Genomic DNA, 17,552 nt, shown 5'->3' with positions numbered 1-17,552 from the left:
TTTTATATGCATTACTTCAACTTTGATATACAGTAAGGTTTTTAATATAGGCAGTATAGGTACCGTCCCAATTTAGGGTCACCTTGCCGCTGGTGGGACGGCTTGTATACTTTTTTTGATCAAAAATAGTTCACTAAGTACCCTATATTTATTATGCAATTTTGCTTTACATTTATATATAATTATGGTAGGGTATGAGATATATTTTTGTCTTGCTTCTTTTTTGCTAGTGTGAACATGCCTCTGTTTCTTGTATGTCTGCCATCTTAGACCTCAGTTCACATTGTCTGGTTTTTTGACTTGTTTGCATTCTGTGCAATTTAAGGGTGTGGCATGCCCTTTGTTGAGCTGATTGGTATATATGTAGCTTACCACGGGCCTAGGTGGTCTGGAGTTGGGACCCGGTCCTATTTGTCTACCCTTTTATATGCATTACTTCAACTTTGATATACAGTAAGGTTTTTAATATAGGCAGTATAGGTACCGTCCCAATTTAGGGTCACCTTGCCGCTGGTGGGACGGCTTGTATACTTTTTTTGATCAAAAATAGTTCACTAAGTACCCTATATTTATTATGCAATTTTGCTTTACATTTATATATAATTATGGTAGGGTATGAGATATATTTTTGTCTTGCTTCTTTTTTGCTAGTGTGAACATGCCTCTGTTTCTTGTATGTCTGCCATCTTAGACCTCAGTTCACATTGTCTGGTTTTTTGACTTGTTTGCATTCTGTGCAATTTAAGGGTGTGGCATGCCCTTTGTTGAGCTGATTGGTATATATGTAGCTTACCACGGGCCTAGGTGGTCTGGAGTTGGGACCCGGTCCTATTTGTCTACCCTTTTATATGCATTACTTCAACTTTGATATACAGTAAGGTTTTTAATATAGGCAGTATAGGTACCGTCCCAATTTAGGGTCACCTTGCCGCTGGTGGGACGGCTTGTATGCTTTTTTTGATCAAAAATAGTTCACTAAGTACCCTATATTTATTATGCAATTTTGCTTTACATTTATATATAATTATGGTAGGGTATGAGATATATTTTTGTCTTGCTTCTTTTTTGCTAGTGTGAACATGCCTCTGTTTCTTGTATGTCTGCCATCTTAGACCTCAGTTCACATTGTCTGGTTTTTTGACTTGTTTGCATTCTGTGCAATTTAAGGGTGTGGCATGCCCTTTGTTGAGCTGATTGGTATATATGTAGCTTACCACGGGCCTAGGTGGTCTGGAGTTGGGACCCGGTCCTATTTGTCTACCCTTTTATATGCATTACTTCAACTTTGATATACAGTAAGGTTTTTAATATAGGCAGTATAGGTACCGTCCCAATTTAGGGTCACCTTGCCGCTGGTGGGACGGCTTGTATACTTTTTTTGATCAAAAATAGTTCACTAAGTACCCTATATTTATTATGCAATTTTGCTTTACATTTATATATAATTATGGTAGGGTATGAGATATATTTTTGTCTTGCTTCTTTTTTGCTAGTGTGAACATGCCTCTGTTTCTTGTATGTCTGCCATCTTAGACCTCAGTTCACATTGTCTGGTTTTAATATCAGCCCCCAGCTGAATACCTAGCCTTTACTAGCTATTAGAATGGGGGACCCCCCCAAAAAATGACGTGGGGTCCCCCCTATTTTAATATGTTTATGAGTGACAGTTTTCCTGCTATATACCTGCATGTCATAAGAATTTAAATTAAAAAAGGACCATGTTAAATTCAAATCTGTTTTTTTTTAATTTTTACCGGTGTTTGGTATGCGTTGGAAAAGGGGTAGTCTTATACGGTGAATATATCCTAAACTCTATATTTTAACAGGAAAGTAGGGCGGTCGTCTTATACACCAGGTCGTCTTATACGCCGGAATATACGGTATATAATTCCACATGTGTTAATTCATAGTTTTGATGCCTTCAGTGTGAATGTACAATTTTCATATTCATGAAAATACAGAAATTTCTTTAAATGAGAAGGTGTGTCCAAACTTTTGGTCTGTACTGTATGTATTAAAAAAAAAAAGCGCACAAATTACTAAAATTAGTTTCGCCGCTCAAAATGCAGCGTTTGTGATAAAATGGAAAAAAAAAAAAACATACACATAATTGGTATCACAGCGCCCGGAATGACCAGCTCTATAAAACTGTCACGTTATTTATTCCGTTTTGGCGATCGCCGTAAAAAAAATGCCAAAAATAACGCTTTTTCATCATAATACTCACAAAAAAGCGATCAAAAAGTCGTATGTAAAAAAAAATAAAAATTATATAAATAAAAACACCAAACCATTCCGCAAAAAAACAAGCCATAATATAGCTTATTCGGCAATAAAATAAAAAAGTTGCAGCTCTCTGAATAGGACGATGCAAAATCAAATTATTTTTTTGTAACTGTTTTTAGTCTGTAAAAATAACTAGGCATAAAATTTTTTTTATAAGGCTATGTTCACACATTTTGGGGTGTTTTTTACGTCACAATTGTGCAGCAAAACTGATCTATGGTAGGAAATCGGTTTAGTCAAAAACGCTGGTTTTGCTGCGTTTTTTCAGCGTTTTTTTCACTGTCCTTCTGTCTCTATTTATGCATGTACATAAACTTCTGTCGAAAAAAAAGAACCCCATTCTATTTCTCCATCAAAAATGCTCAAAAAACGCTGATGCAAATTTTGGTGTGTTTTTGATGCGTTTTTTCTGCGTTTTTTTCACCACCCATTACTTCCTATGGGTGATAAAACACTGCAAGAAGTGACATGCTCTATTTTCCAAAAACCGAACCAAGGCACAAAATACGCAGCAAAAAAAACAAGATGTGTGAACAGAGAATTCTGGTTTCTCATTGACTTTGATGATACTGCAAAACATCTGAAAATTTGCATAAAAATCTTCAGCAAAAAAACACTGAAAAACCCAACATGTGTGAACATAGCCTAAATCTGATATTGCTGTAATCGTACAGACCCGACGAACAAATCGGTCTTATCACGTTTACCGCATGGTGAATGGTGCAAAAATTAAAAACAATAACTGAATTACTGGTTTCAGTTCATTCTGTGTCTGAAAAGTCTGAATAAAGAGTGATCAAAAATTACTATGTGCCCCAAAATGGTACCAAAAAAATCTGTAACTCGTCCCTCAAAAAATAAGCCATCATACAGGGCTGTCCACCAAAAAATAATTAAGTTAGAGCTCTCATAATAGAACGATGGCAGCAAAACCTAAAAAAAAAAAAAAAAACATATACCTTAAATCTGGTATCGCTGTAATTACACTGACCTGAGGAATAAATGTGCCTTATCACTTATACCACACAGTGAACAGCGCAAAAATAAAAATAAGGACTATCCATGTACTGCTGCTGTCTTTGTTCATTCTGCCTCCAAAAATTCTGAATAAGGCTCGGCTTACATTTATCCGGTGCTCTCCGCTGAGCGCTCACGTTGGGGTTTCCGTGTAAATTCCCCAAAACCACAATTCAGACAAAACTCCAGATGGAGCCACTTATTATGAGGCCAATGTAGTCCCTTTGGACTGGTCTCTTTTCTGGCAGCGTCTCATCATTTTAGGTTTTTTTTTGTTTTTAGCGCACAAATGTGGGCGACCACAGATCTGTGCACACCTGAAAAGATGGAGACCTCCGGTGCAGACGTCAAACGGACTCCAAAGTATCTCCATCTGCCTCCATTATGGTGGGTGGTTCCGTCGGGGGTTTCGTCTGAATCTCATTTTTGTGGGATTTACACAGAAACCCCAACGTTAAGTGCTCAGCGTAGACTGGCGATCCAGTCTTATTCTGGAAGCAATCAAAATTATGTACCCCAAAACGTTACCAATAAAACCCCTAATTTATCCCACACAAAACCAGCCCCCTCTCAGGTCCGTTATCTGTCACTGGGACTATAGGGGGTCCCATGTTACTGGTAGAATAAAGACACTGGAAAAGTGACAGCTCCCACCCCTTCAAATAAAATCCAGTGAATTCTGTGCTCCCAAATCCAAATGCCCCCCTCCTACTGAGCCCCACTGTGCCTAAACCACAGAAAGCGGCCATATGTTTGACAATATTGTAGCGGGAAGAGCACTTAACAATTTACAGGGTGCGTGTCTCCAGAAGAAATGTATGGGGACGCTCCAATATATGGGGGCACAATGTATGGGCACTAAACTGGCATATTTGCAATTCTCCAGAATAAAACCTGGCATGGATGTTACATAATAGTCACTGCAGCAGTAGATGAATTCATTGAGAGCTGTAATTTCTACAATGGGGTCACTTTTGGGGTTTTTCTGCTGTTCTGGCAAAAGTCGCCCACAAACTATTCTACCAAAATCTATGCTCCAAAAGCCAAATAGCGCTCCTTCCTTCTCAGCCCTGACGTGTGGCCTGACAGTAATTTCTGACGACATATGGGGCATTATTGCGTTTGGGGACAAATAGCATAACAATTAATGGGGTCCATTTTTGCCTATTATCCATTGTAAAAATTATAAATTTGGGGCTAAAACTACATTTTCCTGCAAAAAATGAAAATTACCATTATGGCGACCTAATGTTATCAAATTCTGTGTAGTACCTGTGGGTTCAAAATGCTCACTATACTTGATAAAATCCTTGAGGGGTCTAGTTTCCAAAATGGGGTAACTTGTCAGGGTTCTCCACTGTTCAGGCACATCAGGGATTCTCCAAACGCGACATGACACCCGCAGACCATTCCATCAAAGTCTGTGTTCCAACCGAAACTCTTTCCTTTCCAAGCCCTGCCGTGCGCCCAAACAATAGTTTTCCCCTACATATGAGATATCTCCGTACTCAGGAGCAATTGAATAGCAAATTTTGGGGTCCATTTTCTCCGGTTACCCTTGTGAAAATAAAAGAAATTGGGGCTAAAAGTACATTTTTGTGGAAAAAATTGTTTTTTTTTATTTTCACGGCTCTACGTTAAACTTCTGTGAAGCACCTGGCAATTCAAGGTGCTCACCATATAACTAGGTAGATTCCTTGAGGGGTCTAGTTTCCAAAATGGGGTCACTTATGGGGGGTTTCCACTGTTTAGGCACATCAGGGGCTCTCCAAACGCAACATGGCGTCCACTCTCAATTACAGCCAATTTTGCTTTCAAAAAGTCAAACGGTGCTCCTTCCCTTCCGAGCTCTGCCGTGTACCCAAACAGTGGTTTTCCCCCACATATGGGGTATCGGCATGCTCAGGATAAATTGCACAGCAAATTTCATGGTCCATTTTCTCTCTTTCTCTTACGAAAATAAAAAAAATTTGGGTCTGAAGTAAACATTTTGTGAAAAAAAGTTAAATGTTCATTTTTTCCTTCCACGCTTCAGTTTCTGTGACGCACGTGAAGGGTTTATAAACTTCTTGAATGTGGTTTTGAGCACCTTGAGGGGTGCAGTTTTTAGAATGGTGTCACTGGGTATTTTCTGTCATATAGATCCCTCAAATTTGCTTCAAATGTGATGTGGTCCCTAAAAAAAAATGGTTTTGTACTTTTTGTTGGAAAAATGAGAACTCACTGGTCAACTTTTAACCCTTATAACTTCCTAACAAAAAAAAATTTGTTTCAAAAATTGTGCTGATGTAAAGTAGACATGTGGGAAATGTTATTTATTAACTATTTTGTGTGACATATCTCTCTGATTTAAGGGCATAAAAATTCAAGGTTTAAAAATTGCAAATTTTTCAAAATTTTCGCCAAATTGCCGTTTTTTTCACAAATAAGCGCAAGTGATATCAAAGAAATGTTACCACTATCATGAAGTACAATATGTCATGAAAAAACAATCTCAGAATCAGGGGGATCCGTTGAAGCGTTCCAGAGTAATTACCTCATAAAGTGACAGTGGTCAGAATTGTAAAATTTGGCTTGGTCATTAAGGACATAATTGGCTCGGTCACTAAGGGGTTAAACAGCCTGCATCCACCATGTCTGGAGCAGGAACATACAACGTCTTAAAATTTGGGATGTTGGGATGCGGCTCACTCAGTTGCCTACTTGAATGTATTCTTTAGTGTATAGCCTTGCGAGTTCTGCGTTTTTAGTGATATCACTGATTATCATGTAAATGCTCCCAAAATAAACCCACGGTCTCATTGAACATGTCAAACAATCCTACAAGATTTTTCCCGTCAGTATACCTGGACAAATTAATGATAAACACCCATCACCATGGAGGTGGCGGAAATAGCTGTAAAATAATTAGGACATAGAAATGTTTATTGTAAACTACATAGTTGATTGATAAAGTACCAAGCAGGGGTGGAACTACCGCCCGTGTAGCCCGTTCATTGAACGGGGGCCCCGAGGGAGAGGGGGCCCCTCCAGCCTCCAGCAGGGCCGCCATCAGGGCATGACTGTCCTGACTCCAGTATGGGGCCCGGCCGGTAGGGGCCCCCTCTGAGCCCCGTTGGGGGCCCCCCTCTTGTGCATCTCTCTCCTCATGGGGCCCCCGGCCCCATGCTAAGCGCCGGGTCCAGGACATCTCAGCGCTGCGCTGCTGCGGCAGCGCCTTCATGATTCCCCTGACTTCCGGTCATGTGACGGCGCCGTCACATGGCCGGAAGTCAGGAGAACCTGGTGTCAGCGATTTGGACGAGTGCCAGGATTCTGCAGGGATCGCATGGGGGTAAGTATAACAAGTTTTATTTTTTTTTAAATACAATTAACTAGGAGTGGGGGGAATGGGAGATGCACATGTGGGGGGGGGAGATGAGAGATGCACATGTGGGGGGGGGAGATGAGAGATGCACATGTGGTGGGGGAGATGAGAGATGCACATGTGGGGGGGGGGAGATGAGAGATGCACATGTGGGGGGGGATGAGAGATTCACGTGGGGGGGAGATGAGAGATGCACATGTGGGGGGGAGATGAGAGATGCACATGTGGGGGGGGGGAGATGAGAGATGCACATGTGGGGGGGGGAGATGAGAGATGCACATGGGGGGGATGAGAGATGCACATGTGGGGGGGGAGATGAGAGATGCACATGTGGTGGAGGGGGATGAGAGAGGTGCACATGTGGTGGAGGGGGATGAGAGAGGTGCACATGTGGGGGAGGGGGATGAGAGAGGTGCACATGTGGGGGAGGGGGGTGAGAGAGGTGCACATGTGGGGGAGGGGGATGAGAGGTGCACATGTGGGGGAGGGGGATGAGAGATGTGCACATGGGGGTGAGGGGGATGAGAGATGTGCACATGGGGGGGTGGTGAGAGCTGCACATGGGGGGGATGAGAGATGTGCACATGGGGGGGATGAGAGATGTGCACATGGGGGGGATGAGAGATGTGCACATGGGGGGGATGAGAGATGTGCACATGGGGGGGTGGGTGAGAGCTGTGCACATGGGGGGGGATGAGAGCTGTGCACATGGGGGGGGATGAGAGCTGCACATGGGGGGGGGATGAGAGCTGCACATGGGGGGGGTTTGAGAGCTGCACATGGGGGGGGTTTCAGAGCTCACCATGGGGGGGTTTGAGAGCTGCACATGGGGGGGATAAGAGCTGCACATGGGGGAATTGGGAGTAGGGGGATAATGAGCTGCACATAGTGAATGTGGGGTGGGGGAGAGTAAATGATGATGGGGTGGGGAGAGCACGGACATGATATAATGAATTGGGGCAGGGGGTTGCATGTAAATAATGAATGCGGGGAGCAGGAAGTATAGAGTAGGGGGCGTTGCGGATGCAGGAGTGTAACTGGTAACAAATTGGCGGAAAGAGTAGAGGTTCTAATTAAATTATATATTAAGTGCCTATTTACAGTTAATGGGGGCACCGTGGTGGATTACAATTATATTTGGAATGGTAGGTTGCATAATAACTAACCATATATTGATGGTGGATGCACGTCTGTATTCAGCTGCGTAATGTAGAAGTTGGAGAATGTGCTCTAGATAACTGTGTTATTTTATGCAGAGACGAGTCCTGGCTGGAAGACGTGATGGCGGTCTGTGCTGGATGAAGGAGAAAAGCGTAGCTGAAGGACTTCACCTAGAGACGTCACCAGTGAGTCAGTGTATTACATGTACACTTACACTATATACTATGTACTGGGCTCCTGTGTATAATGTCACTGGTGATCACTGTATTACCTGTACACTATATACAGAGCTCCTGTGTATAATGTCACTGGTGATCACTAGATTACCTGGACACTTACATTATACATACCATGTATAGAGCTCCCGTGTATAATGACACTTATGGTAATATTAGTAATGTGGTGGTAATATTAGTAATGTGGTGGTAATATGTGGTCTGGTCATGGTGTGGCAGTTTTTCTCCCTTCTGTGTGGTATTATTCGGTCACTATGTTGTGGTAATATGTGGTCTGGTCATGATGTGGCGGTATTCCCTGTATGTGGTATTATTGATCATTTTAAAAAAAAATGTATATGACACATTCCCTTAAAGAAAACTAAATAAAAATATATCTAAAAAGAGTATTGGATATTTTAAGAAAATTTTAATAGGTTAGAGTAGGGCCCGGCCAGAAGAGTCTACCTTATCGTGGTGGCGGCTTTAAAAATCTTTTGGCCAAAATAAAAGCTGCTGTCTATGTATGTGGCGCCGTCACATGGCCGAACGTCAGGAGAACCTGGTGGCAGCGATGTGGACGAGCGCCAGGATTCTGCAGGGATCGCATGGGGGTAAGTATAACAAGTTTTATTTTTTTTAAATACAATTAATTAACTAGGAGTGGGGGGAATCAGATGCACGGGGGGGGGGTGAGATGCACATGGGGGGGATGAGAGATGCACATGGGGGGGATGAGAGATGCACGGGGGGGCATTAGAGATGCACGGGGGGGTGAGCTGCACATGGGGGGGATGAGAGCTGCACATGGGGGGGTGAGAGATGCACATGGGGGGGTTATGTTTACATAACTTTGTTGCCTTATGAAGGGAGGGGGGGGGGGCCCAAAAATTTCTTGCACAGGGGCCCACTACAGTCTGTGTCCGCCCCTGGTACCAAGCTTACCAATAAGTTACCGAAAACAAGAAGTGTCCGAGTCTTGTGATTGTCCTAGCGGTCAGTGTAAAAACTGGAACATTTCAAGTACAGTTGAGCAAAAAGGTATTCTGTGGCTGCCGGACTAGAGCCCTGCGAATCTCCTAGCTGCCGGCGTACCCAGCGCCTCTTGCCATTAGTAGGCGTGATGTAACTGTGGCTTATTAGTGAGAAGAGCATCCTCACCGGTAGGAGGAGGTTCACCGGCCTCTGATCTGGTGGCCACAGGCTGTTAATGTTGCCACTGTGAATCTTTTTGCCCAACTTTAATTTCAAGATATTGTGGAACTATAAAAAGCATAAAACCTGCAAAAATAAATGTTTACTTCATTAGCATGTCATTTTCTGATTACAATCTATATAGTCACGTTACCTGTTTTTATTTTTCAGCAGTTTCAAAATGGTTTTGATGGAGGAAATGTGAACAAACTATACACAGCACCGATGGATGTGGCAGGTAGCGCCCAGACTGCTACTCATCTACCGTCTCATCATCACCATCATCTTCCCGCAAATTCCAAACTATATCCTGACTTACCGTCCAGTGGGTTCTTGTAAATGTGAGGAGAGCAGCCTCTGCGCACACTGTGAGTGTGTTTCTGTTGGCCTCAATAATCAAAGACTTGATGCAGAAAATGCTTTAAAAGCCACATTACATCCTTAAGTTTATTTGGGCTATTTGCACTTGGTCGGCCACCTACAGCTCACTCATTGGACTGGACTGGCCAGGCCACATCCGGATGTAGAGAGAGCTTATTTTGGAGAAGAGGAAAAGCTTTGGTTTTCCCAACTTATTAAAAGAACATATAATTTTCCGTGGAATTTTAAGGCAATGTATTTTTGCAATACAGTTCTGTAATATATAACAAGATAAGGCGAGCATTTTATTTACCCTTTCACTGCTATCCAACAAAATTTGTTCCTCTGTAGAGCACTTATTGCCCTTTGAATACTAATGGTATGTTTTACCATTTTATAGAAAGAGAGCGTTTTCTTACCTTTTAACTAATTTTATGCATTTAAAAAAAAAAAAATCTAAACATTTCCCCAACTAATTCAGTTACTTTTAAAGTGACAGTGCGATTCACTGTGTCTTGACCACTTTGCACTGTCTGATAGACTGGATTAGAATGTGTCACTTTAATGCCTATATCCCAAAGTAGTTGTGATGTGTTATTCCACCACTGGAATTTAATTTGGCTAGTGAGACATATATATTTTTTTTTTTTATTTTTTTTTTTTTTTTTAATCTGTCATCCAGTTGTGTGATATAGTGTATAGTTAATGCACCTTTTTGGCTGTAATTATGTAAAATCACCCTTTATCATAGACCTTAATGAAAGTCCATGAAGCACAATGCTCACAGTGATGTTAATAGAGCAAGTTCAAGTAGACCCACCCCCACCCCAAGAGCAAAGTTCTTGTGTTACCCCTCCATTTTGATCTGTTTCGTTGAAAACACGGCTGTGGAGTCTGCAAACCAAACCTCCGACTCCTCAATTTCCATGACACCGACTCCGACTCCCTCATACATGGCTCATGTTTAAGTGATAAATTTACTGTAGCACAGATTCATCTCAGCTAAAAGTCTAGACCCTTAGATCAGGAATAGGACAGACATTTATAGGACATTTCATAACTTTCCCAAATTCTTATGGAAATACATTCCCCACAAACTGCATTGAACTACTGTATCCAATTTATTATATATTTTAGGAGTCGGAGTCGGTCCGTTTTATATTGACTCCACCAAAATGGACTCTGACTCCACAGCCCTGCATGAAAAGACCCTTAGTTGCCTCCTTTACTTGTATTGACCACAGCTTCACTTTTGCAAAGTGCCAGAGCATCACTTAGGTAATATGAATATTCATCCATTTTCGTAAACTTGACCCAAAGAGACACTTAGAATGACTAAGACTATGGTGACAATCAAAATCTAACTATGCATTTCATTTCATTTTATGATAATCAGATCATAAGATTTTGCCCATGTTGACACCTAAGCGAAAACCACAGTCTTCTCTTTATTCCGGCACTACACTTCAACTAAGGACTAATAACTCGTAAGAGGAGATTCAGACTCCAAACGAATTTGACATAATTGGGAATGTGATAGCTTGAGGCGATCTGTGGCCAGGAAGGTTCTTCTATTCAATTTCTACTTTAAAATATATCCAATGGCGCCACATATTCAACTGGCTTCCAATAAAATCCCTGTTTCCGCTGGTAAACATGGTCTCTCGCTACTCTGCATGTAGGTATAGCTAGACACATGATTTATAACATGCTCGTATGTGATATTTTGCATCGTCATATGGATGAGTGGTACTGCCACTATAATTGCCTCTGTTTTGCTTATAGAGTCAGTGGATTTATGCAATACTTTTAGAAACAAATTTTCCTCCCAATAACTGTTAATATAGCTTAAAGCTATTCTGCATTTTTAGACCAAAGTAGAAAAAGTACAGTAAGGTTCTGTTCACATTAGCATCTTGGCTTATCTTAATAATATAGCCATAACCGCTATGCTGATTTGTCCAAACTGGTTTCAGAATAGACCCAATTAACAATCTGGAATTTCTAACCAGCTTTCAAAAATAATACCTGCCGTAAAAAAAAATACCAGAATTGAACTATAGACTGCAAATGTGAACATTGCCTAAGGACAGCATGTTATATTTATTTTAAAAAAAATCAATTTAAAAAAAATGTATAAAAGCAACAGATGTCTCATATGCTTTGGTAGAAGTAGGATGGGGTCCTAACAAAGACATAGGTAATTTAGCAAAGCTACAGGGACAGGGTCACCTCCCGTTAGAGAGCAATCACTTTTTATATCTTGTACAGTGTAAATTTCTATCTTAGTTTTCAGTTTCAAATTTATTATAATGTTAAAGTAATTTTTATATGGTTATAACGTTAACTACTTTTAATCCCTTTATTTTGGCGTCTCATAGCATTCTGTAGGATTCTAGGGTGCACTATTTTACTTCTAGTAACATTTAGTAAGTAATGTCTAAATATGTCTCTCTCAAGGGTAGAGCATATTTTAGCTTTTTATCATTGCGTAAATGAAGTCACCTACCGTACTTAATAAATTTTAATTTTATCTGCCGTGATATTAATGGTAGATCCAGGTTATGTCAATCAGTAGTTACCTTTTGCCTTCACTGTTTCCAGGTAGGATCAGTGATATTTCCCCAGTTAAAAGCTTTTTGGAACATTGGGGCAGACTTACTAATACTATCCCAATTTTAGATAAGACACTAGACGAAAGTGCCGCATGCTGTGTGATGAATTTGCCGCATCTTGCTGGACATTGTAGACCTTTTTCCTTTTCTGTACACCACGGCTCGACATGCCATTAATCTGGTGTATTTTTTTAACTCCACTTTTTCCTGACACTTTTCAAACCTGAGTTTTAAAAAGTATCTAAAACACACAACAAATTTGGGCCCTGATTCATGAAGGAGTTTACTAGTTTTCTGGCATAAAACTCTTTGAAATGACACAAAATGTATGCGCAACTTCAAGTTGCAAAACATTTTTCCAACTTTTGGCAAACCTGGCCAAAACTGGCGTAAAAACGCCAAAGTGGACTGTGCGTTTCGGACCCAACTCGTCAAAACCATCATAATTTGCGTTCCAAAGGGGAATTAAATTACAGCAAAAAATGTGCGCCAGGTCCTGGCCAAGAACATGCAAGTTGAAAGATGCAGCAAATTCTTTAAAAGGCATGTGCCTATTAATGGATGTGGCAAATCTTACGCCACACACACTTCAGGCTGGCGTGCAAAATGCCAATCTTAATGAATCGAGATCTTGGTGTACTGCATATAGGTTAGGTACTTTGTTTTTTTTTTTTTGCATAATTTGAGCCAGAATTTTAGAGCTTATTGTTTAGTAAATCTCCCCGTGTGTTAACCATTAATTCATTCTTGGTTTTCCCAGATCTACACAAGAAGTTTTCATCTTTGTATTATAATATGAGAGGAAAGCAATACAAACTGCTACTGTCGTAAAAATGTCTGATTCACCAATTGATATAAAATATTTTACAGGGGTTGTCGAAGACTTTAACATTGATGGCCTATCCTTGGGATCGGCCATCAATGTCTGATGGGTGGGGGTGCGACACCTGTCACCCTGACTAATCAGCTGTTCCCGGTGTCTGCGGTGGATGGAGCTGCACAGCTGCGTCAACTATATAGTGGCCGCAACCGGCTACTGCACACCCGCCCCCTGTTGATATCAATAGGGGGTGGATATTCTGTACCCATCCGTCGACAGAGCTGCCCTTAACTGAGCAGTTCCAGCCTCTGCTTACACCGAGAACAGCTGATCTCCGCCGGAGGTGCCAGGTGTCGCACCCCCACCCATCAGACATTGATGACCTATCCTAAGGATAGGCCATCAATGTTTAAAGTCCCAGACAACCCCTTTTAAAGAAAAATATTGGCTTCACCGTGACCCAATAATGTGTAGTCAAAGGCATATCTATTTTCTCATCCCTATTAAGAATTGTTGAAACTCATTGAGGGTTATATCTGGTTTTGGATAACTGGGGTGGTCCTCGGTGTGAGCACCCAGCGCAGCTGCACATTACGCAGACAGCCCTATGAGATTAGTGTGCACCATGTAATGCTTAGTATTCCCTGGAGCAGCGCTCTACCTGTTTCCCAGGAGATTAAAGTTGTCCTGCTGGTGGGGCCCCCAGCAATATTACCAGGGGATTCGTCTAACAATAAGGCATTGTCCACCCCCTTTAATCTTCCATTTATATTCATCCATGTATCTTCATTTTGTATAAAACAGGTTTCAAAGACTGATTTGCTATAAGCAGAGCAATGTTTTGTAATCTATACAAATCTTGTACCTGCTCATTTCTCCTCGTGAAGCTGGGAAGCCAACATTGCAGTGATATAGTGAAAGTCTTTCCAAGCACCAGGAAAATAACCTGTGCCTTATCTTGTTTTTCGTATTATTTTATGTTATATAAATATATATATATATCTATATATGACTCTATGCAATGTTTTACATGTCAGCCTGTCCAGTCACCGAGGATGGCATCTGCATTAGGGTTTATTTGTACAGTAGAAAATGAAACAGTATTGAGATTTTTTTTTGGTTTTCTTCGTTTAGAGTGTAATGAATGAAAGTAAAAGATTTGCGTTATGTTTTTTTTTTGTTTTTGTTTGTTTTAAGAAAAAAAAAGTCGATTTTTATACATTGTAAAGATACAGCAATCCTCACTAACTTTGCACTTGAATATAGTCCCTGCTTTCTTGGAATGAAGGATTCCTTGGTGGCATTTAGTATGCGTTATCTTCCAAGCTTCAGTTATGTTGTATTTGGAGCACTGTTAATTTTTGTCTGTCCTTAGAGCGTCATTAAGGCGGAAGATGCTCCGTCCTCAGCCTGTTACACTAAAATGCCCAAAATGCAAGACTGTCGAACATACTTAGAAATAAAAACTCGTCTTCTAACTGTTTTACTTACTGCTTGCATTTGACATCTTACTTTTCTATATACAAACCACAGCAATCGTTAGCAAAGAAAGGTCTTAAACGAAAAAAAAAATCCTATTTCAAATCTGAGTCCTGAACAAAAATGCAAAAACATTAAAAAAATAAAAATTACCGTGAAGGCTGCTTTGAGTTGTAGCATAACCAAGTGTGCTAATTGTTAATGTTGTTATTATACCTGCTGAATTATATCCTTTTTTTTTTTTATTTCTAAATAAGGTGTAAAGTATAAACACAATTATATGTTCTTATATCGTCGCCTTTTGTGATCTCAAGACTTACCTAACACATTTTTTTTTGTTTCGGTCTTGTCAGACACAAAAGTTTTAAAAAAAAAAAACTTAGAGGAATACTTTGTATTTTTTTTTTTTTTTTATCTCAAAAGATTCTTCGAATTGTAGATGCATCAATACTTGATGCAACAATGTTTGAAATAATAATAAAAAAAAATGTATATGTTAAAGTGATGACATTGTGTGTGCTGTGTAACTTATATGTAATGAACAAAAGCAGCTTTCTATGTAAGAAATACTGAAAGTTTATTTGCCAGCATATGGCAGAAGATAATCCTTCAGATAAAATTGTATTCTGTGTAATTTTAAAAAGGAGGCAGAAAACAATGAAAAAAAAAAAAAAGTCACATTTGTGTTTTTGGTTTTTTTTTTATATTGTTTAATAAAAAGACAATCGTATGGACTGGATTTGATTGGGATGATGTCAGAATTATTCTACACACACAAATCATGGCATTTAAAAAGTAATTGTATGCTAAAATTCTTTTGGATAATTCAGAAAAGTTTAGAGGACCCGTCACCAGGTCAAAAGAGGTCAGTTTTTCTCTCGTTTAATTCCTGCTGCTAAATCCGACATATAGCTCCATAAATAAGCTTTTTTATTTTGTGCTACTTTTATGGTCCTTACCAAGGATGTGTTCCTCACAGGATTCTCTGGAGGCAGGTCTTTAGGCTACTCTGTGAGTACTACCCCCTTGGTAGGGACCATAAAATTTGCACTAAATAATAAGGCCTGGATGTCTGCATCTGTATGGTGGATTTGGATTTTAAAAAAAAAAAAACTAAAAAAAAAAAGAATACTCAAGGGGGAGCTGTGGGAATAAAGCAAGAGTAAAAGCTTAAGAGGACCTGCCACCTGGTCAAAACTGTTAAGTTTCACTTATTGTGGAACTGGTTTACCACCTCTCCAAAACTGCAGGTCTTATGGGTTTGGCCTGGTATGCACTGGTTGGTAGCTAACAAAAATGTTTTGAGTAGGGACGACCAGTGAATCCGCAGCAGTGTCATTTGTGCTGAAGGCTCATGCATGGTGGGAGAGAAGGTTAGCCCACCTGGTCTTAATAAACTCAAGACCGAATGTAGGACAAATTTCTGAAAAAGTTAATGCTGGTTATGACAAATTCCAGAACACATAGCACATCACAGACTGCTTGATGTGTTTGGGGGTCTGCAGCCATAGACTAGTCAGAATGCTTATGCTGCCCCCCCGTCCACTACAATAAAGGACTAAAATGGGCATGTGAGCATCAGAATTCGACCATGGATGAGGGAAGCCTGGTTTGATGAATAACATTCTCTCTTCTACTTCATGTGCACGGCCAGGTGTGTGCTGCTTACCTGGGGAATATAGAAAATCGGGATGGACTCTGGGAAGTTGGCAGAGGCAGTGTGCTGCTTTGGGCAATGTTTTGCTAGTAAATGTTGGGTTGTGACACAGGAGGATGATTATACGATGTACCAACTCAACGTTATGGCAGACATAGTACACCATATAGTGGCAGTGGTATTTCCTAATGGCCTCTTTTTGTGCAGGTTAAGATTGTTCAAGAATAATTCTAAGGAAGATAAAAAGGAGTTCAGGGTGTTGACCTGGTCTCCACATTCCCCAGATCTCAATCCGATCAAGCATCTGTGGAATGTGCTGGAAAAACAAGTTTGATCTATGGATACCCTACCTCAAAACTAACAGGCAATAATGGGTCTACTGCTAACATCTTGGTGCCAGACACTACAGGACATGTCATAATGGGACAGTCTTTTTAGTGTTCTTTAAATCCTTCTGTCATCTAATAAACCCTTAGGCCCCGTACTATGCTAACGCATTTTATAAGTTTTGCCAGAAATTTTTCTTTAAAACTTAATTTGTATGCTGTTTCTGACCATATTAAAATTTAGGTTGAGAGGCTAGAGATACATTTTGGTTGATAACGATTTAATTAACCCCTCTGCAAAGACACTGACAGGAGGGTTTCCCCACTTTCCTGTATGCAAATAACCTCTTCAGAGGGAGAAGAGAAGAACTCTGGTGCCACCTCTTGTATGTAGCAATCCTAAATGTCAATATTGAACCTTTAACAAGCTGTGCCACATTACTTAGTACTCAATGTCAAGCAGCAGCCGCAAATACAAACACGATTTTTGGATGTATAAAAAAAAAGCGATAAAATCCCGCAATCCCAACGTATTGTTACCCCTTTATAAATCACTGCTGAGGCCACATCTAGAATATGGGATCCAGTTGTGGGCTCCACATTTTAAAAAAAAGATATTCAGAAGTTAGTTCAAAAGTGGACATCTAGATTATTACAAGGGATAGAGGGCCTCTCATATGATGAAAGGTTGGGCTTGTTTAGCTTAGAAAAAAGATGCCTCAGAGGAGATCTCATTTACATGGATAAATATATGTGTAAATATATGTGTGGTCAGTACAAAGGACTAGCACATGACTTATTCCTTCCAAAGACCACACTAAGGAACGGGGGGCACTCATTACAGGTGGAAGAAACGCGATTCCGGCACCTAAACAGGAAAGGGCTCTTTACAGTTAGAGCAGTCAGACCACAAGAGGTAGTAATGGCAGACTCTATAACAGCTTTTAAAAAAGGGCTGGATGATTTCCTCTATACACATAACGTTGTGGGTTATAGTTAAACTAATGACCGTAACTTACGTAACTTGAAAATAAGCCAAACCAGAAACTCCATTT

General features: G+C 40.4%; 1 protein-coding gene across 5 annotated transcripts in view; it reads left to right on the top strand.

Moving 5' to 3' along the window:
* The window catches only part of AHR (aryl hydrocarbon receptor), a 143,481-nt gene extending 128,545 nt beyond the window's left edge, over positions 1-14,936 (top strand). For 2 of the 5 annotated variants that reach the window (XM_073677849.1, XM_073677851.1), the window contains exons 11-12: positions 7,927-8,016; positions 9,412-14,936. In XM_073677849.1, the coding sequence (XP_073533950.1) occupies positions 7,927-8,016; positions 9,412-9,579 (258 nt within the window). In that variant the 3' untranslated portion in view covers positions 9,580-14,936. The remainder of the gene's footprint in view (positions 1-7,926; positions 8,017-9,411) is intronic. The other 3 variants (XM_073677850.1, XM_073677853.1, XM_073677852.1) reach the window with 3 other exon arrangements.
* The last annotated feature ends 2,616 nt before the right edge of the window (positions 14,937-17,552 follow it).

This window comes from Phyllobates terribilis, unplaced genomic scaffold (assembly GCF_046119375.1).
Source record: "Phyllobates terribilis strain yellow unplaced genomic scaffold, ASM4611937v1 Scaffold_4__5_contigs__length_816908805, whole genome shotgun sequence".
Taxonomy (NCBI): domain Eukaryota; kingdom Metazoa; phylum Chordata; class Amphibia; order Anura; family Dendrobatidae; genus Phyllobates; species Phyllobates terribilis.
This window is presented reverse-complemented; position numbering and strand designations above follow the sequence as displayed.